We start from the raw sequence: 21,731 nt of genomic DNA on the forward strand, positions 1-21,731 counted from the left end.
ATAAATCATATAATCTATAAATAACAGTATCTCTGTCTTCCTTGCTAATCCTTATGCTTCTGATACCTCTTTTTTTTCTTTCTCGCTCCCTGTTTTGTACTAGCTGGGACCTCCAGAGCAATGTTGAATAGAAGTGGTGATAGTGGCCACATTTGTCTTACTGTTGACTTTAAAAGAAATGCTTCCAATGTTTCCCCAATTAGGGTGACATAATTTCTGTATAAAATTATTATTAAATGTTTATAACAATGTTTTTATTTTATGTAGCCAATGTATAACTAATTCATATAGTATAATTTACAGTTTCAAAAAAGTTAAGTAGGGTAATAAAATATCAGTTTTGAATTGCTTGGATTATAGGTAGGTATATGTGATCACTTGATTATAATGTTTTTTAAAATCTGATATTTTTTAGTCTAATATTTTTGTAATTGCACATATAGTTGAATCCTATTTAAGTAAACTCAATACATAGTAAAAACAAGTCAAGCATTTGAAAAAGACCTTTTAGACTAATATAACCACTTAAAACCTACTTATGAGTATTAAAAGTATTTTATAGCTCTTTATTAAAATTTGAGGTATAATTTCTATATAGCATTATTATTAAATTGTATTAAATTATCTGTTTTATAAAATCAAGTCATTCACATTACAGAACAACAAAAAATAGGTTTACCATAAGATTCCTTTAATATGGAGATACCTTAATACATGTAAATTTGGTATAATGATTTGATTTACTAAACTTAAAGTTTATAACATATATACATATAGCTTATGTATAGTTCTTTGTATTTTTTTCTTCCCCTTTCTCTTTTTTTTTTTTTTTCTTTTTCTGTCTTTTAAAGTTTTATCTTAGGGTCATAATAACCATAGATTTGTATATAAAAGCCTGTTTTTTTCTGTTCTTTTTTTGTGAGACAGGGTCTCAACTCTGTCACCCAGGGTAAAGATAGCTCACTGCCACCTCCAACTCCTGAGCTGAAATGATACTCCTGCCTCAGGCTCACGAGTAGGTGAGATAGGCATGTCTCACCTCGCCAGGCTAATTTTATTTTTTGTAGAGATGTAGTCTTGCTCTTGCTCAGGCTGGCCTCAAACTCCTGACCGCAAGTGATCCTCCTGCCTTGGCCTCTCAAAGTGCTAAGATTACAGACATGAGCCACCACACCCAGCCAGAAGCCTGTTTCAATTGTTGTATCTGAGTATTACTGTTTTCTTCTTATTCTGAAAATTATTGAATTTTAATACTGGAAAGATCCATGTTTTCTAGTCTAGCCCCTTATTTAACAGATAAAGTTAACTGAGTCACTAAAAGGTGGTGTACTTGCCCTGTGTAACAGTGCCCCAGTGAGTAAGCCAGTACCCTGTGTATTTGGAATTTTGTCCACACCATAAAACTGTGATATCTCTTTGGGAGGGGGAAAAAGGTTTATTTAGCTTGATGTCCTCTTGATAACAGTAGCTAGTTTTAATATGTTGTCGTATTTAAACTATTTTATTCTAATAGGCAGGGTCTTAGACCTATTCCTGAAGCAGAAATTGGATTGGCAGTTATTTTCATGACTACAGAGAATTACTGTGATCCTGAGGGCCAGCCCAGTACAGGTAATTAAAGCGTTATTTTATTGATTCTTCAGCAGTGTTACTTATTATATAAATTGATGATAAGCTGTATATACATTACTCTTATACTTGCTAGGGGTGACCATATTTACCATCTTTTAAAACTCATCTATTTACACTTTCATTTATTCATTCAATAAATATTTGTGGCTGCCATGCACTCTTCAGGTGTTGAAGATACATTGGTGAATAAAAGTAAACAAGATTCCTATTATTATAAACTTTATGTTCTAAAGATCAAGATTTAGTAAACAAGCAAACAAACGCACATGATAAGTTCAGATAGGGCCAAGTATAAAGACGAAGGTAAAACAAGGTGAGTTTATGTGGGTTCCAAGTCATGGACCTCTGACTTACAAATAATTTTTATAACACAGCCAGTTTTGGGAGAACAGAATGAATGCGTGTCTCTGTCCTTTCTTTTCATATTTATTCATTTATTCAACAAATATTTTTTAGACATTTACTATATACCTGTAATTATGCTAAACACTTGGAATAAAGAGGTAAATAGATCAGACCAAATTCCTGCCCTCATGGTATTTTTAGCAGGAAGGGCATTGTAAATAATCTTATTGTTAACAAACATCAGTTGTTCTGGGTCATTAGATTAGATTTATAAAATGCTTCTTTTAGTGATTATATAAACATTTATAATTTTTATTCTTTTTAAAGTATGCAAGCTAAAGTGAATTCCAGATATGTATGTGTGTGTGTGTGTGTGTGTGTGTGTGTGTGTGTGTGTGTGAGAGAAATTCCAGATACATATATCTTTTTTTTGAATTTTTTATTTTTTGAGACAGGATCTTGCTCTGTTGCCCAGGCTATATAGTGCAGGGGCATCATCATAGCTCACTGTGACCTCAAAACTCCTGGGCTCGAGAAATCCTCCTTCCTCAGCCTCTTGAGTAGCTAGGACTACAGACATGCATCACCATGCCTGGCTAATTCTTCTATTTTTTGTAGAGACAGGGTCTTGCTATGTTGCTCAGGCTAGTCTGGAACTCCTAACCTCAAGCAGTCCTTCTGCCTGGGCCTCCCAAAGGGCTAGGATTACAAGCATGAGCCACCATACCCAGCCTGAGATATGTGTCTTCAAGGAAATGCCATTTAGCTTCTAAGGAGTTCATGTAGGGAAAGTGGTGGAAGTCATTTAAATATCTGAATTTAGAATCACAAATAAATGTTTATTAAGCATATTCTATGTCATGAGGACCTGACAGGTGATAACTTACCTTAGATATTTAGTAAACATCAACTTTTATAATTTTTCAGTTAACAATTTAATCTACAAACCTATTTATATATACTGTATACCAAATGTTGATCTAGGCACCGGAAATAAATCAGCAAGATGTAGTCCCTATTGTCAAGGAGATTCCAGTCTACTAAGGGAAAGTAACAAGTAAATAAGTAAATTGATGATAATGATAACAGCTAATGCTGGCATAGTGCTTGCTGTGTTCTAAACATTTATCTAATTACTATTGTATATCAATTCATTTTGCCCTCAAAACAACTTTATTAGCAGGATATTATAATTATTCCTGTTTTATGGATGAGGAAACTAAAACATAAAGAAGTTAAGTAACTTAGGTCACACAGCTGGCTATAAGTGAATTATTAATAGAGTGATGTGCATGGTGGTATGGGACCAGAAATGAGGAGCACTTAATTCAGTGTAAGAGGTTCAAAAAAGTATTCCAGACAGTGGTGCTTGAATTAAGTTGCTGTTCTAGTAAATAAAATGATGAAGTAATCATTATGGTTTTCTGGGGTAGCTGAAAAATTTATGTCTAAAATGGTTTTACATGTCTTCATTTCAAATAATGTATTCCTTGTAAAAATGGAACTCACATTGATTCTGATTTGTGTAGATGGTTGGGTAGATACACATTCTGTGGGGAATAAATAAAATTTTTTGTTCTACTGACTTAAAACATAATTTAAATTAGAATTTGAGTTGATTTTATTTAAGCTGATAATACTTCACCATAAAGGATTTGATGTAGCTTTAAAATGATTTGGCTTAGATGAGGCCTCATAGATGTCAACAGGCTGCTTATAGACTATTTTGTTATGTGTTTGTTGGCTCCACTGACTAGAGACAACTGTGTGCTATATCACCCAGTTAATCCCCTCAGCATGGCATAGTCTAACAGTTTGAAATGACCAAAGGTCCATCTTATGTCTAGCAGTTGTGAGTCTTTCTCTTTATTTGTGTGATTTACAGGATTAAAGACAACTACTCCAGGACCAAGCCTTTCACAAGGCTTGTCGGTCAATGAAAAACTAATGCGAAGTGTCCCAGTGAATACTACAACATACGTGGCTGACACAGAATCAGAGCAAGCAGATACATGGTAAAGCTTATTTGTTAACAAACTATTGTTATTATTCTATCAGTAAATTGATAGTATATTCAAGAAGTAAAGTCAATGCCTTTATCCAGTTGTCTCTTGGGAGATAAAGCATGGGAGAGTGGGATGGCAGGGAAAATGATGTTTTAGGACAGGGTTAGCAAATTTTCTGTGAAAGACCTGAGAGTAAATATTGGCTTTGTGAGCTGTTAGTCTCTGTCCCAGCTATTCAACTCTGCCATTGTGTCATAAAAGCAGCTATAGACAACATAAACAGTCAGTGTCACTTAAAAACAGGGATGCTTTCTGAGAAATGCTTCCTTAGATGCTTTTGTTGTTTGTTTTGTGACCATCAGAGAGTGTATTTACCCAAACCTAGATGGTATGGCCTACTACATACGTAGGCTATATGGAATAGCCTATTGTTCCTAGTCTGCCAATCTGTACAGCATATTACTGTACTGAATACTGTAGGCAGTTATAACACAATAGTAAGTATTTGTGTATCTAAACATGTCTAAACATAGAAAGGTACAGTAAAACTATGGTATACCTATATAGGGCACTTACCTTGAAGGGAGCCTGCAGGGCTAGAAGTTGCTCTGGGTGAGTTCAATGAGTGACTATTGAGTGAATGTGAAGGCCTGGGACATTACTGTACACAACAGTAGACTTTATAAGCACTGTACACTTAGGCTACACTAAATTTTTAGAAATAAAATTTTCTTTCTTCAGTAATAAATTAATCTTATTTTACTATAACTTTTTTACTTTATAAACTTAATTTTTTTAGCTTTTGACTATTTTGTAATAATACTTAGCTTAAAACAAAACCACATCGTATAGCTGTGGAAAAATATTTTCTCTCTTTATAACCTTATTCTATACACTTTTTTCCTATTCTTTTTTTTTATTTTTTAAACTTTTTTGTTAAAAAGTAAGACACAAATTACACACATTTGCCTAGGCCTACACAGGGTCAGAATCATCCATATTACTGTTTTCCACCTCTACATCTTGTCCCAGTGGAAGGTCTTCAGGGGCAATAACATGCATGGTGTTGTCATCTCCTATAATAACCATGCCTACTTCTGGAATACCTCTGAAGGACCTGCCTGAGGCTGTTTTAGAGTTAACTTTTTTTTTAATACGTAAAAGGAATATGCTTAATGATAAAAAATACAATATAGTAAATACGTAAGCCAGTAACATAGTCATTTATTATCAAGTATTATATACTATACATAATTGTATGTGCTATACTTTCATATGACTGCTATAGATTTGTTTATACCAGTATCACCACAAACACATAATGGGTTGCACTATAATGTCACTAAGCAATAGGAATATTTCCTCATGTTACGGATCAACCCAACATATATGTGATCTATGATGACTGAAATGTCATCATGTAGCACATGACTATAATTGAATGAGGGTGGTTGTGTTCCAAGAAAGCATTATTTACAAAAACAAATGGCAGGCCAGATTTGGCTTATAGGTTATAGTTGGCCAGCTCCTATCTAGGATAATTTTTTTCATTCTTTGCGAATGTACATGGAATACTAAAAGAATTATACAACTTCATTTGTGACTGGGGATATAAGTTTAAAATAAATGTATTTGTACTGTATGATGTTGACTATATTTGAATATTATGTATAATTTTGGAGATACTTTATATGTATCTATCCTGCTATCTAAATACTTAATATTTGTCCATAAAGATAGTTTTTCAGAGGTTCTCTTGTTAGAAGAGGGGTGTTGGGTTTTTTGTTTTGTTTTTTTGAATGGAAAGGGTTAACTCTTGTATTCTGTGGTCTTTTTCATTTAAATATTTTTATTTTAAATATTCCATAATAAAGTATTTAAAATATCACTATGTTAGACCACATTTATTTTTATTTTTACTGTACCCGTGTTTTATATTGAGGCCAGATTTAACTTTTTAAAGAGAAACTGTTAGTGTTTTGGAAGTTGCTTGAACGACAGCTTTACCTCTTGTTTTTTTGTGAAATAAAAATAGCAAAAGCAGTTTCTAATGTAACCATACTTTGTAAAACTCTGTGTATGTGTGTTTAAAATATTTTTCTGGTAGTCTAGAATTCTATTCTAGAAACTGCCATTGGCTGCAATATAACTATATCAATTCATCCAAAGTGACCTTAAATACCCCATTGTATGTGTTAATAGAATGATAGGAGATTATGCTGATTTTCCATTTTTATTATAGCATTTGTATATGGAAATTATTTTAAAATTTTAAACAAAGCAAAAATTACGTGGGATTATCACCTAGTTTAATTTATAATAGAATACTAGGTTGATTGATATTCTCTATGTGTTTGGAAATTGTTATATCCTGACAATATGTGCTGTAGGGGATGAATTAGAGTAATATATCATTCCTCTTCAGGATGCTTAGATCAGTGATCCCCAGCCTTTTTGGCACCAGGGACCAGTTTCATGGAAGACAATTTTTCCATGGTCCAAGGTGGAGAGGATGGTTTCAGGATGATTCAGACACATTACATTTATTGTGCAGTCAAACCTCTCTGCTAATGGTAATCTTTATTTGGAGCTGCTCCGCAGCACTAGTATCACTGCCCAGCTCTACCTCAGATCACCAGGCATTAGATTCTCCTAAGGAGCACAACCTGGATCCCTCGAACGTGCAGTTTACAATAGGGTTCAGGCTCCTATGGCAATCTAATGCGCCACTGATCTGACAGGAGGAGGAGCTTATGTGTTGATGCAAGCAATAGGGAGCAGCTGTAAATACAGATGAAGCTTCACTTACCTGCTGCTCACCTCCTGCTGTGCGGCCCAGTTCTAACAGGCCACGGACCAGTACTGGTCCACAGCCCAGGGGTTGGGAACTGCAGGCTTAGATGACAATGGAGCTACTTTCTTGGGATGGTAAAATGTATTCACTGACTTATTATCTAAAGATAATTATCTTCTAAAGTTATATTTCATTAGAACCATTTAAAGATCCTTATCTCTGGTTGAAAGTTGCTGTAAACTTGATTGTTTACCTTGCGTTCTTTTCTTTTGCTACAGTATGGATTTCAGTGAAAAGCCAAAAGAAATCAAAAGCTCCAGAATGCAACAAAACCTCAGAATGCTTTCACAAGAAACATCCACTATAAAGGAACCTCCCAAAACAAGCTCTAATAATAATAATATCATAGTATCAAATACTCAGGTTAAGGTGAACATCTCAAACTATCAGCTTTCACCAACTAAATTCTCAGGTGTCAATAAAAGTAGAGTTCAAGCTTCCCAGCAGCGGCAGACCAACTCCATCAAAAACTACTTTCAGCCATCTACCAAAAAAAGGTGTGTTTTTATTTTATAATCTCTCTTATGTCTCTGAAAAAATATTAATTTCTTTATACTATTGTAGAATGATATTGTCTTTAGTCTGTTCTGCTTCTATGGAAAACTATGGCCCTTTGATCTCATTTCTTCTCAGAAATGTCCTAATCTCCTTTTTCACTAAGACCATAAGACAGATTCTCCATCTTTCTTCTACACCTTAGCTTATCTGTTGTTTTATTTGCTGCACTTCTCTTGAAGAAGAACTTATTCACATCTGAGTTCCAAAATCACCTTTCTGCTTATTTCTCTTGATCACCTCTCTTAATCCATCCCTCTAGGACCATACTCCATCAGTTATTTTTCTCAATTTCTAGTAACTTTAATATGTTCATCATCCTAGATTTTTTATTTCTAAAACTCAGTCTCATGGTTTTTTTTGTTTTTGTTTTTGTTTTTTGTGGGAGACAGGATCTTGTTCTGTTGCCCGGGATGAGGGCAGTGGCATTATCATAGCTCACCACAGCCTCCACGCCCAGTTAATTTTTCTTTTTTGTGGCGATATGGTCTTGCTGTCTTGCTCAGGCTGGTCTCATACTCCTGACCTCAAGCAGTCTGCCTGACTCAGCCTCCCAAAGTGCTAGGATTACAGAAGTGAGCCACCTCACCCGGCGTCACCTTTATTTTTGAAAACATTCCCTTAACTTGGTTTCTTCTTCCAGCTACTCCCTTTTGTCTTGTACAGTCACTATTAATTAAACTTCTCAAGAAAGATTATTATTATTTTTCCCATTTCTCCATGAACTATCGCTTAACTAGCAGTATTTCATCTTGAAATGACATCCTTGAAGTTAACTGTTGACACAATTGCCAGTTCTAGTGGCCTTTTGGTAACATTGAGCTGTCCTTGTGGTCTCCTCAGAGTGTTTGTGAGAGCGCCCTCTCCTGTCTGCGTTGCCTCTCTGACTTGCCCTTTGAGGACTTCTTTTCCTCCTCCTACTGATCTTCATGCTCTGTATGCTCCACTTTCAGGTTTTGTAACTTTATTACAAATGATTAATAATATATTTGGCCCTAACTTTACCTTTAAGCTTCACTTCTGCTTTTCTACACGAATTTCCTGCTGTTATCCCAAATGATAGATCTACAAACCTTTTCTGTCCTCTCACTGAATGTGTTTAGTAGTTTACCTTGTTATATAATCTTTGACTCTTTTTCTCCTCTGCTTTCCCAAATCCATATTGTTGATTCTTATTTCCAGTGCCTTTTCCATCCCTCCCTTTCCGTCTATTGCCAGCTCTGTGGTTGAATCTCTAACCAAACCACCTCAATTATTACAGGAATGTCTTGATCGGTTTGTTTTTCCAGTACCCTGACATTAAATTAGTGTTAATAAAATATCACTTTGACTGTTCCAGTTCATCATGAATCCAATAAATTCCTGGAGTACAGAGTTCCAAGTATTTATATCCTCTGTGGGCCTTAGTACAATTTGCATAAAGTGTTCAGTACTTACTGAGTGAATGATAAAATATTTTATAAAAAACTTTTAGTGATATATTCACATAGTGTTTGCAGTATACAGTCAATACCAAATTCTAGACTTAGCCACTCTGACTTATTATCTTGAATCCATCTCTCATTAGCCCATCAGATTATATTCCCAAGGTAATTCTTCCCTGCCCACAAGTTTCCTGCATTGTAAAGTAAGCTGCTGTCTCTGGGCAACAGTTCCTTTGTGTTTTTGCATTTTTCTACCTTTTCGTACAATTGCTTTATCAACTATTGCTTCTTCACCACAGAGAAGATAGAGCTCACCATACTGCTTTAGCCACAGGGTCCATCAGTTCTGTGAAAACAGCAGAATGTATGTGAATTGTACACTGTTTTCAAATGTCTATTTGTTGATTCCACTGATATTGTTAAGTAATAAAATCTAGAGTACACTGTGAATTAAATGGTGGGAATTATGAATATTGCCAAACTAAAAGATTACTTAGTTGTGTTCATTATCTGGTTTTGTTTTCTTCTCTTTTTTAAATCTCAGGGAAAGGGATGAAGAAAATCAAGAAATGTCCTCATGCAAATCAGCAAGAATAGAAATGTCTTGTTCCCTTTTAGAACAAACACAACCTTCTACACCCTCAGTATGGAAAAATAAGGAGCAGTATCTATCTCAGAATGAAAATATGGATGAAAAATCAGATAACTTATTTACAGATACAGATTTAAATTCCAATGTGAAAAATTCTGCCAATATAGCTCTTTCTACAGAAAAGCTAAGATCAAATAAAAGAAAAGAAATTGATGATTTGGCTATAGAAGATGATGTATTGGAAGAGTTATTCAAAGACACAAAACCAGAGTTAAAAATTGAAGTGCAAGTTCAAAAACAAGAGGAAGATGTCAGTGTTAGAAAAAGGGCAAGGATGGATATAGAAACAAGTGACACTTTTAATGATGAAGTGATACCAGAAAGTAACAAAATATCTGTAAGTAACATTTTTAATGAGCAGTATTACAAATAGAAACTTAAAATGTTAAAAAGTACTTTAGATTTTATATTTCTAATATAAGCATCCACTAATGTCTTCAACACATTAAGTATGAGAATTTGTTGGTCAGTAAAGTAAATGTTAAAAATACAGTGATTTTTCAATAGAATAAAACAGATGACAACAAATAAAACTATTACACATGATCGTTGTAGTAGATTTCCAGATTAGGCTGTACTATGATAAAAACCATTTGGCCATGATGTAAGTATATGAGATGCTTTAATAGAATAAAGAGGAGGCACAGAAACGAAAGATAAAGGAAGTTGGTATAACAAAGTATTTACTGAATAAATTTTTAGAGTAAAACATAAAACCACTAGGAATTTTTATTTTCATTTAGATCTTTAATGTCCTATCCTATTTTCATAAATGATAATTTTTCTTACTTTTGTCTGTGAAAACTCTTCAAATTATTTCCTGTATGTATCAGAAAGTTAAACCTATCTGTAGACTGATTAGCTCATTAGATGAGAGCACAGACCTGATGAAAGGAAAATTTATATTCTGATCGCCCACATGGATCTGTTAGCTCCACTGTTCATGGCTGTGATCATCTCCTTCTATATCATCTACAGGATAAGGACAGGAATAAGTGAAAGGATTAAAGATTAAGTGATTAGAAGTTGTAGGCAGTTTGCTTAGCATTGAGAACTTAGTCTATATCAAGGACTATGCAAATCTATAACGCCTATTGGAAAAACAATGTACGTCTCTTTGGCCTATATATTGGCATATTCATACAGAGCAGGGAATCCTCATTATTTGTTACTTCTTATGAGTGAATCCTAAATGCCCTCCTGTGGATCAGCTGCATCAGAGTCAGCCAGTGAGCTTTTTAAAAATCTGATTTCCCGGGCCAAAGCCCCAGAGATCCTGATTGAATATATCTGATTTTCTTCCCAGAAAAAGCTCCATCATTATGTTAGTTAAGAGTTCCTTTGTTGGTTTTAAAAATTCTAAAATCAGTGGCTTGAATAAGATAGAGTTTTGGGGGTTTTCTCCTTCTAAAAGAATAGAAGTAGATAATCAAAGCTGCTTTCCATGATATTCATTTCCTAGGTGTCTGTCTTTCTGCTGTATAAGATGGCCATCAACTCTGGCCATCAAGTCTGCTTTCCAGAGAACATGGTGGGGAGGGCACAGGGTAAAGGCCTTTCCAGCTGAATTCCTCCCCACTTTCTAAGGGATTTTCTCAGAAACTCGACTTTATAACATATTTATTCTTGACTGTTGACAAATAAAAACATTAATTCCTTGTATTCCCTGAATAAGCACAAAGTACATTTGTTTTTCTGCCCTTTCTTTACAACTTCCTTTTTTAAATTTTTATTACTGTATCATTGAATATTTGATGTAAAATAATATGCCCCCAAGGCAATTATAGTTTTTAATGAAAGTATTAGAATGCTGTTTATGTAATACAGTTTTGTCTAAGGTATGTTAATGTGAAAGATACTATGAATATATACAAGGCAGTCTCCACTTTTATTGCAGACAAATATTTTGAACAATTAAGGATGATTTAAGATTCCATTCTAAACAAAATTTAGATAGAATTCTTTTATAAAGTTTTTTTTATTGTAAAAGTAACACATGATCATATAGAAATGTGGAAAGTGAAGGAAATGGACTATTTGTTGATAATCCTACCGTCTACAGACAACCATAAGTTAATATTTTGCTATTTTTTAAAAATCTTATTTTGAAGACTTCGAATTAACTGTTAATACAATTTTGTAGCCATTTTTAAATTTATTTATACTAGGTCATTTCCTATATTGTTAAATATTCTCTAAGTATGTAATTTATATGAATTTGGATTATTTCCAATTCTTTGTGCTGCAATATTTCTTTCTACATTTATTTTATTTTCATCTCATAATTTATTTAGAAAAGGTACTTGAAATTAAAATGACTGGGTCAGAGCATGAATGTCTGTAAGGTTTTTAGACAAGTACTATTTTATACTTGATTTTAGCCAAAAGGCCAGGGAGTGAAAGAAAGGTACCATAACTCCTATGAACAATTTATTTTATTTTATTTCTCTAGCAAGAAAATGAAATTGGAGAGAAATGTGAGAAGAAATGTGAGCTCAAGAAAGAATCATTGTGGTCAATGAAAGAAGAAGTATCTGTGAGGAAATTACTTATTTAAGTTTTGTAAGGATTTGACTTAGGAGGACAATCATCTCATCAATTTTTGTCTTTTTACATCCTTAGGATGATTTCTCTTCCTATAATTTTGTTTTATAAATAGATAAATGGATAGATCATATTATAACCATAATACAGTAAAAAGAGTATAGAGAAAACCCAGGGTATAATTTCCTGCCCTCCACTCCATAAGTATGTGACCTTGAGCAAGTCATTTTCACATTTATGAACCTCAAGTACTTTATTTATATTAATAAAATGAGCTTGATGCTTTTCCAGCAGGGTGGTTGTTTATATCAAATAGAGTAATGAATGTGAAATACCTGAAAACTCTTAAAGTTTAATGATCCTGGCATAGTGGCCTCACGTCTGTGATCCCAGTTACTTGGGAGGCTGAGGCCGGAGGATCACTCCAGCCCAGGAGTTCGTGATAAGCCGGGGCAACATAGCAAGAGACTGTTTTTAAAAATAAATAAATAAAAGTTTTAGGCTATTATTTAATAGATGTCCTGATTACTTGCTGTCATTATCAGATGAACCTTTTCTTTTGATTTTCCCCATTTTTTATTCCTGCCTTTATCTTAGACCTGTTAGCAATTTCCAATGAATTATATAGTTCAGCAGTTAAAGGAACCAAGATGGTCCATCTTAAACAGCCGTAACACTGTTGATCTGTAACTGACTAGATAGTTAACAGTAAATAGCATAAAGCAAAAAATAAAAAATCTCATCCAGCATTTGAATGATAATAGGAAGAATCTTCAGGCTGATTTAATGACTATTAATCTTGAACTTAACATAGCTTGTCAGTTAATGAGATAGTGTGTCGAGAATTAATGATTGATTTTTTTTTAAGGTGTCAAAATTATTAAAAATACAAACTATTGAGAATCCATGGAAGCTTAAATATAGTAGATGAGGACTTATAGAACAAAATATATAATAATCTCAGTGTACAAGTTTAATGAAAAGAAGCAGTGTTGAGATTTCATGTTAAAATATATATACCTGGAGGTAAATCATTTATTGAGATGATATTTATTAGAATAGGCTACTAAGTTAAAAATACTGTGTGGTTTTAGCCTTCTATCACAGATGAGTATGTTATAAATGTTTCCAAAGTTACAGAGCATTTGAGTAAGTAATTTTCTGGTTTTGAAATAGGTAAAAGTTGATTCCAAATAAAAGCTGAGGTACCAGAAATAAACCATTTTTACTATTTTTTCAAGTATTTGAACTTTCTTCTGTAGACCCCTAAATGACAAGTAACTTTCCCTTTCTCTTTTTATTTATATATTTTAACCCCATTTAAGAACAATGATGATCTTCAGGACAATAGTGACATGCTTCCAAGCAAAGTGTTATTAACTGAATTTAGATCACTGGTGGTGAAGAACGCTACTTCCAGAAGTCCATCTGTTGTAAATAATGACTATGGCCAACTAAAGAATTTCAAGAAATTCAAAAAGGTAGGTATTTCTTTAACTGTATCACAAGAGGGCAGTGTTTGAAATGTTTTTAGAAATACCGTTGATACTGAACAATAATAAAAAACAGTTTACATTGAAAACTGATGGTATTTCTTCTGCTTAAAACAGTTGAAAAAATTAATCTAGGAAGGAGGTGAACTGACAGTTCATGATTATATGGGACCCCTAGAATGAAACAGATTTCATCAAGATAGTTCTTTACAGGTTGTTGTTTACCTGGTTTTCTCCACCTTAAGCAGGTGGCTTTGTCTACAATGACAGGGTCCTTCTTGTCATTCTAATATTGATCTACAGTGACTTGAAGGGGTTCTTTAGCTCAGGACTAATTTGTTAAAATAACAGCATATACAATAATGAAAACAAAATAAAAATATGTACACTGCGTATTACCATCAGACCTGAGTTTCTTCTCATTAAGGAACTGATATTTATTTTATCAGTATGGTTAAAAGAATATTTCTGATTCAGTCTATATTCTTTTGTTGTTTGTTCAGGGATATTTGCTTCTTGTTCCAGACCTACTACTAACTGCTAGCATTTGCTTATGTATTTGATCAGAGTACCGTAATTATTTCACAAGTAATTTTTGTAGAAAACTGCTTCCCTCTATAGCGTGATCTGTACAATTCTTGCCATGACTGTGAGGTGGTATAGCTTTTTCTCTCCAGTGTGGGCATTTACTATTAACATTTCTCAATTAAATTAGTTTTCTGCCTACTATGACAGTTACCTAAAGGGTTCTGAACTCCATTTGATGAGAAGAATTTCTTCTACTTAGGGAGGAAGATGGAAATATCTCCTACTTGCATGGCACCATGATATACCTTTTTGTTTAATACCACTTTTTCCCACCCCACAGCTGTGGCTCATATTGTATAGCACAAGGGCATTCTTACTGCATGTTTACTTCATGTTTAATGTTGTGTTACAAAATCTCATTGTGAAAGAAATCAAAATGCAAAGGATTTTTTTATTAGTTAAGTTACCAAAGAAAAAGCTATAATATTCAATTCACTATTGGGACAGAAGTGGTATAAAAATAGCTCTGAGGAAGTATAAGGTAGTACAAACTTCTGGAAAGTGGTTTAGAAAGATTTAAAACCCATAAAAATACTGATATCCTTAAGCAAGAAATTTGTTTTGAAACTATAGAAGAAATTCAAACTAAAATTTTTATAGAAAGATGTTTGACTAGATTGCCTCTAATGAAGGAATTTGTCATGAGTTTTCTTTAAATCTCCAAATCCATGACATGGCTCTTTTTGTACTTTTAAAATACTGCTTAATGATGAAAACCAATTTAAAATTTCCTTACTACTTCATATATTAGAATTTTAAAATCATGTCCCATAAATATTAAGGATTTATTACTTCTTAAATACAATACTAGCAATGTGTTTGATAAGTATTTTTGCATAGAATTTTCTTTTTTTAAGCATCTCTTTGTAAACAATTAAAATGTTAATTAAAAGTATAAATTGTTTACATCCAACATATCCTGCTAGAGACCTATAAACTGAGAAATTTTGAAAAGATTAAATTTCCATCAACACTAGAAAGGGCTTAAAATTTGAGATCTTTAGAACAAAATATAATGCTTTAAATCATAGTGTATGTTCATCATGAGTTAAATGATAAACTAGGGTCATTTTTTAATAAAAACTTTAAATTTAAAATCCTAAATTCTTTTTAGTGTATAAATCCCAATGACATGTCCAAATCTGAAATAGTAATAGCTAGAAAAGAAAAGGACAAAAAACAGATGGGTCTAGCACAGAGTTAACCTCTCTCTCTCACCTTTGTGGAGTATAAACATCTCTGGCACTTAGATTATGCATGATTTACAATCTTTGCTTTTTAAGCTTTTTAAAAACTAGTCATCTTAATTTGTTAATATGTTGAACCTCACTACTTTTATTATTTAACAGATCACATTTCCTGGAGCAGGAAAACTTCCACACATCATTGGAGGATCAGATCTAATAGCTCATCATGCTCGAAAGAATACAGAATTAGAAGAATGGTTAAGGCAGGAAATGGAGGTTAGTAAGACATGAGGCCCACAGACTTGTTTGAATTGCATTTTGGTCTCTTGTGGTTTCCGTAGAACAAATTCTTCTTAAAACCAAACTTAAGATCATTCAGTAAAATTCCTGAGTTACAGAGCATTAAGATTAATCTCTACTTTTCCCTAACACTTCTTTAAGAGAATTCTAGATTTATCTTTGTTAGTTGAAAAAAACTGGGACCTAAACAAATGAAGTAAGTTTTCATTCTAATGTAGAGGGGGTAAAAGGGGGAAAAGAAGATTAAGCCGTAATAATTTAAAAGGAAACTAATAATAATTAAAAGGTTGGCCATATCGTTATCTGGAGAATATTACAAAATATCAGTTACATAGAATGTAAATAGACTGCCCTTTTTAAATCTGGGAATTGTGTTTCAGCAATTCTGAAAATTTCTCATTATTTTCTTGAATATTACCTGTTTGCTGTTTTCTCTCTTATCTCCTGAAATTCCAGTTTAACATAAGTTAAATTTTTTTGGTTTCTTTTCCATGTGTCTTAAGTTCTTTTCTATCTATTTCATCTCTTTGGATTGTATTTTTGGTAGTTCATTCAGATTTTCTTCCAATTTATTTCTCTTCTCAACTCTGGTTGGTATTGCATCCGTCCATTGAGTTTTAATTCAACCTGTTGCATTTTTTCATCACAGAAAGTCTTTTTCATTCTTTTCTAAATCTCTTGCTAATTTTTTTTGAGACAGGGTTTCTCTTTGTTGTCCAGGCTAGAGTGCAGCTTTTATTGAAAGGCTGGGCTATCTCTGTCCTGGGATTTGAATTACATATCCTGTACCAGGAAGCATACCTTATCCCAAAAGAGAATAATAACCTAGCATTTTAGGTTGTTTACCCAATTTGTCAGGGATTCCTGGAGCCGATGCCTTTGGTCAGTGTCATTCCCATTTCTTCACCTCCCATGACATTAGTCCCTTCCCAGCAGCCCACCGGCAATTGTTTTCTCTGCTTAGGGTACTTTTTCCCAATTTGGGTCATTAGTAAGAATCCTCAGGTTTGGCCAGTTCTGTAGCACTTCTTAATGGGTTGGACAGCATTAGGAATCAGTTGCCGCAAAATCGTTTGGTTCTTTACACAGCCATGTTTTTGAAGTCTCTGGCACGGACTCATATTCTTCTTGATTAACTGTCGCTGTCAGGTTTTGTTTGGTTGGTTTTGGATGGGAGAGGAGGAATAATGATACAGCTGCTGACTTTTTTCTGTCTTTATTTCATTAGGAATTAAGAGAGGGGAACTGTGTTCTAGATTTATTTCACTAAATCTCTTCTCTTTTTGCTGGCATGGTTTTAGGTGCTGTGGGTAGGCTTTATTCACCAGACTTGACTGTCTTTTGCTGCATGGCCTACTGCTCGCACACATCATGTGCTACTATATTGACATCTCATTTCCTGAGGTTTGCCCCAGCTAGTGTTCTTGCGTATTCCCTGCCTTTTGTTCTTTTTTAGCCCTCCTTTCTGCTGCAGACTAGTCTTACCAGTTTTCATAATCACTAGGTCAGTTCCCAGAGTTCCCTTGAATTTAGGATATTTTCATATTGTCCATCAAGCATAATTCTTTAAACTCTATCCAACCTGATTTGAATTTTAAGACTGTGGGATGTGGTTTTCTTAGACCCTTGAAAAATACCAGTAACATGAGACATTTCTGTTTCTTAATACTATTTTACTTAATGATTTTGATAAAATATATTGAAATAAAACTGATTTTCTTCCCACTGATTTTTTTTCTTTACTGTGCTACAACTTTAATATGAGCACCCCTGCCACGAAGCCTTTAAGAATATTTAGAATAATGATACCCCAGCTATTTTGAAAACTGCCATGTGAAAATCATGTGTCTTCCTATTTATGTTCTGCTACCCTATTAGAAAATGTGAAAAGATGCAATTTGATTTTGACATTCGACTATATGAATAGAAAATCAGTCTGTAAGATTGAATCCCTGCAAGTCATTCTTCTAGGCTCTTTCCAAAGACTCAGAAGCAGTGTGGCAGCCTGACGAGGAGCAGTGCTCTTACTGGAGACCTGGTCAAATCCTACCTGTCCCATCTGATGGTTTTTCCATCTGCAAAGTACTGAACCCAAGTCTCTGTTCTTCCATTGGTTAAAATTGGGGTAACGGTATAACAGTAGTGATGAACTTACATGAAGATTAAATGAGTTTTTTTTATTAAAGAGTTTAAGAGAGTATCTGCAAGCACACAAATGTTAATTACTAACAGTAAAAGTAAACAGAGTTAAGTCCTCACTTAATATTGTCAGTAAGTTCTTGGAAACTGCAACTTTAAGTGAGATGACATGCAGCAGGTCCTTGAATAATGTCATTTCATTATAATGTTGATGAGGAAAAAAATTGGTTTTGTTATACATCGTTTCCAAGAACCTATCAATGACATTGAGGACTTACTGTATCTGGATTTAAGGAACTTATGGTCATTTAGTGAGGCTAGGAAATAAATATAAATAATTACAACAGAAGGTAGAAATTAATAAGCATCCTAGGAGTTCTGTAGCTGAAGTTTTTTGGGATTTCTTCATAGCAGGCATTATTTTTAAATAAAGGGAATCAGGAAGACTTTGTTAAAGAGGTGAAGAACATGTTCCTGGCATATAGTAGGCACTAAATAATTATTGAATGAATACTTCTTTTAACAATGGTTCCATGTGGGAAGAGGCAAAAACAAACAAAAAAAAGGAGATATCTTTCTGGGCAGAGGAAGAAACATGAACAAAGGCAGAGAGAAGGTCACAGGATCTTTATTAGGAGGTGATTCTAGATTTTTGTTTGCTTTTGTTTGTTTTTTTGTGAATTAGTTATAACTAGCATACAGAGTCCATGAAAAGGAGGGTGACTGGAGTGATTGAGCCATGTTATGAAGACCCCTGCATATTTTAAGGGTCAGACTCAAGGGTTTGTGTTTTCTTTGGTAGGTGGGAGAAGTCATTGAAGGGTTTCAAATGGCAAATGATAGAATCGTAACTAGACTTCAGGAAGATGCACTCAGCACAGGGTTTTTTTGATCCTAACTCTCTAAGGTGCTTTAGGAATTTGGTGAGTTTGCGTTTAAAAGTACTTTGTAAAAAAACAAAACAAAACAAAAAAAACAATACTGTGTAAGTGAGGTAATTTAGCAGCAGCTTATACATCCTGATTTGGGACCAAAAGGATGGGAAATGCTCTTCCTGCAGAGCTGCTCTAGTTGAAAGTGGGGTGAATAGCACCTGCTCAGTCTCATCAGTGGTCTGACCCCAAAGCACTGAAATTTCACTTAGTAAAAGGGTTGTGTTGGAAAGAGTTTAAAAACTCTCCAATATATGTTGGTTGCCTTTGAACAGAGATTGGTTACAGAAAATAGTTTTTTTTCTTTTTTGGGGGGGGGACAGTCTCACTCTGTTGCCTGGGCTAGAGTGCTGTGGCATCAGCCTTGCTCACAGCAACCTCAAACTCCTGGCCTCAAGTGATCCTCCTGCCTCAGCCTCCTGAGTAGCTGGGACTACAGGCCCATGCCACCAAGCCCAGCTAATTTTTTCTATTTTTACCAGAGATGGAGTCTAACTCTTGCTCAGGCTGGTCTCGAACTCCTGAGCTCAATCAGTCCTCCCACCTTGGCCTCCCAGAGTGCTAGGATTACAGCCATGAGCCACCACGCCCAGCCTGAGGAAATAGTTTAATTAGAGCCATTTTGCAATAATCTTAGCATGAAGTGAACATAAAGATCTGTTGAAAGAGATACTGTAGAGGTAAGAACTGAGACTTAGTGACCTTTAGGATGTGGAAATCTCAAAGATGACAGTGACCTACCAGTGTATCAGTTCATTAACTATATATTCACTATGAAATGTTTGAAATTATGTTAATTTTGACAGGTACAAAATCAACATGCAAAAGAAGAATCTCTTGCTGATGATCTTTTTAGGTAAAGTTTGATTCAACTACCTCATGTACCTTTGAGAGATGTATATAAAATCTAGTTCTTATTCACAGAAATATTTGTTTCTTCTGTCCTTACAGACACCTAGTTCCTTCACCTAAAAAATGTTTTTTTTTTTTTTTTTAAACATACGTGTTTCTTTTTACTACTTGAGTACCTCTTAATTGGGTTTACTGGATATAGCTTTGAGGTTTGGGGTTGATTCAGTTGTACTGTATCACAAGACACTTAAAATTTGTATGGGGGATTCAGGCAAAAAGATTTCTCAACTGGGTGAATTTGGCTTATAAACTTGTGAGATTTTTCAGCTCTTGAGTAAAATTATAATTAAAATGGGTTTTGAATTAAGACAAAATGCCAGACCATTTCATTAGTTTTCATTGGCACATGCATAAAAATGAAAGACTGGATTAGAGTTTCAAAGAATGTTTTTCTGGGAGGTTTTAGAGGAGTTGTAATGGGTGATTATAATTTAATTCTGATTTAGTACACTTTCAGCATTCCTGAAGGCCTAACAAACCATCTAAGAATTACCTCTCAAATACTAATAAAATACTAATTAGAGGTAGAAACCAAGGGAAAGTATTAATAACATTTTCCCAAATTTTCTTAAAGGCAGAACATAGAAATGTTATACTTTTGAGTCTGTTTTGCAGCCAATTAGATTGATTATCTGATTTCATAATGTATAATATAAATCACAGGTGAAAACGCTGACAAATAATACTGATCTTTTTCTCAGCTAGATTTGTTCAGCTGTTATAGGAGAAAATTTTATAAAGTGGTAATTATATTGTAGGTACTTATGGTTCTTTGTGCACATGATATACTTTAATTTGGGGGAGGTGAAATGTGGCATCTGTTTGAAGCCATTACTGGAAGAGGTATAAACACATCTTGATGTTTAAACTGTTGTTTTTATTAATTATTTTAATGCTTTACAGGATTTTTGTTGTGGATATTTTGTTTTTAGCAAATACTCATCAAAGCAACATCAAAGGGATAAATGAAAATAAAAATGCCAGTGCTTAATATCTGATCCTAAGGACAAAATTAGCATTCTCATCCTATTTGCCAAACTGTGACTATAGTTTGAAAGCCCTTTAACTTTAAAAGAAATACCATCCCTTATCTAAATATCATTTTAACCCTATTTTTTTTCTTTGCAGATATAATCCTAATGTAAAAAGGAGAAGATAACTGAGGATTTTAAGAAGAAGCCATGGAAAAACTTTACCTAGCAAGAAGCATTACTTCAGGCTAACTGGGATATATATAACTGGGATAGAGGAAATTCAAGTTACAGATGTTTTATGGCCTAAATTTGTTAAATAAAATGCACAAAACTCCATTTCTTTTATGTGTGAATATTGTTTGTTCTGTTTTCTGGCTTTGTGATCTCATGAAAATTTTTGTTTTCATTTTTAAATGGGTTTTATTTATTGAGTAGTTAATGTAGTCACAGTTCAACATTGTTAGAAGTATATAACGGTAAATACTAAAGTCACCTTTCCAACCACTGTCTTAGCTATTTGGTTCACCTCAGAAAAAAATTCATGATACCGATTTCTTAGAATCAGAGGTTCAATGAACATATTCCAGATCAAACTATACCAAAAAAAGAGAAAATGATTGAGAAATTCAGTTCGCCATGGAGAACTTCAGGACTTTCCTGACACTAAAAATTCTAGGAATTTGTGTGAAAATACAGACATTAAGTGTATCTAAATAAAGTCAAAATAATTAGAGTAGATAAATCCAATAAATAACCATGGTATGAGCTGCTATGTCATCTTCAATGAACAAACACTACTAGAGATCTCAAAGTAATAACCACCTTAGGAATGGAAAAAGAGGATTTTAATCTTATTTTCAATTTTAACTTGTAATAATTCTGATAATACTCAAACAGTATTACAATTTTAGAAGTACTTATCATGCCCAAATATCTTAGTTTCAGTGATAGAAATTAACTCAATGTACACACACAGATAAGTAATTCCATTCACAATTTATTGAATTGCAAATCAGATTAATTGTTATGGTGGTTAAGTAGAGAATAAATCTCTGAAAAATACCTTGGTGGGTTTTTGGATGTCAAAGTGTATACCAACATTATTGGATTGTTTAAATTATTAGAAGAATATGAAGCACCTTTCAAGGCTTCAACAATAAAAATATTTTTAAAAGACCATCATATTTGGTAATA

At 33.7% G+C, this 21,731-nt stretch overlaps 1 protein-coding gene across 2 annotated transcripts in view; it reads left to right on the top strand.

Moving 5' to 3' along the window:
- Positions 1-20,870, top strand: part of NBN (nibrin) — a 37,884-nt gene extending 17,014 nt beyond the window's left edge. Inside the window, exons 8-16 of one of the 2 annotated variants that reach the window (XM_045561467.1) lie at positions 1,514-1,611; positions 3,863-3,992; positions 7,056-7,334; positions 9,361-9,805; positions 11,921-12,004; positions 13,338-13,493; positions 15,443-15,556; positions 19,458-19,507; positions 20,692-20,870. In XM_045561467.1, coding sequence (XP_045417423.1) covers positions 1,514-1,611; positions 3,863-3,992; positions 7,056-7,334; positions 9,361-9,805; positions 11,921-12,004; positions 13,338-13,493; positions 15,443-15,556; positions 19,458-19,507; positions 20,692-20,722 — 1,387 coding nt within the window. In that variant the 3' untranslated portion in view covers positions 20,723-20,870. The remainder of the gene's footprint in view (positions 1-1,513; positions 1,612-3,862; positions 3,993-7,055; positions 7,335-9,360; positions 9,806-11,920; positions 12,005-13,337; positions 13,494-15,442; positions 15,557-19,457; positions 19,508-20,691) is intronic. The other variant, XM_045561468.1, reaches the window with a different exon arrangement.
- Positions 20,871-21,731: the final 861 nt, after the last annotated feature.

Source organism: Lemur catta, chromosome 9, assembly GCF_020740605.2.
Source record: "Lemur catta isolate mLemCat1 chromosome 9, mLemCat1.pri, whole genome shotgun sequence".
Lineage (NCBI taxonomy): Eukaryota > Metazoa > Chordata > Mammalia > Primates > Lemuridae > Lemur > Lemur catta.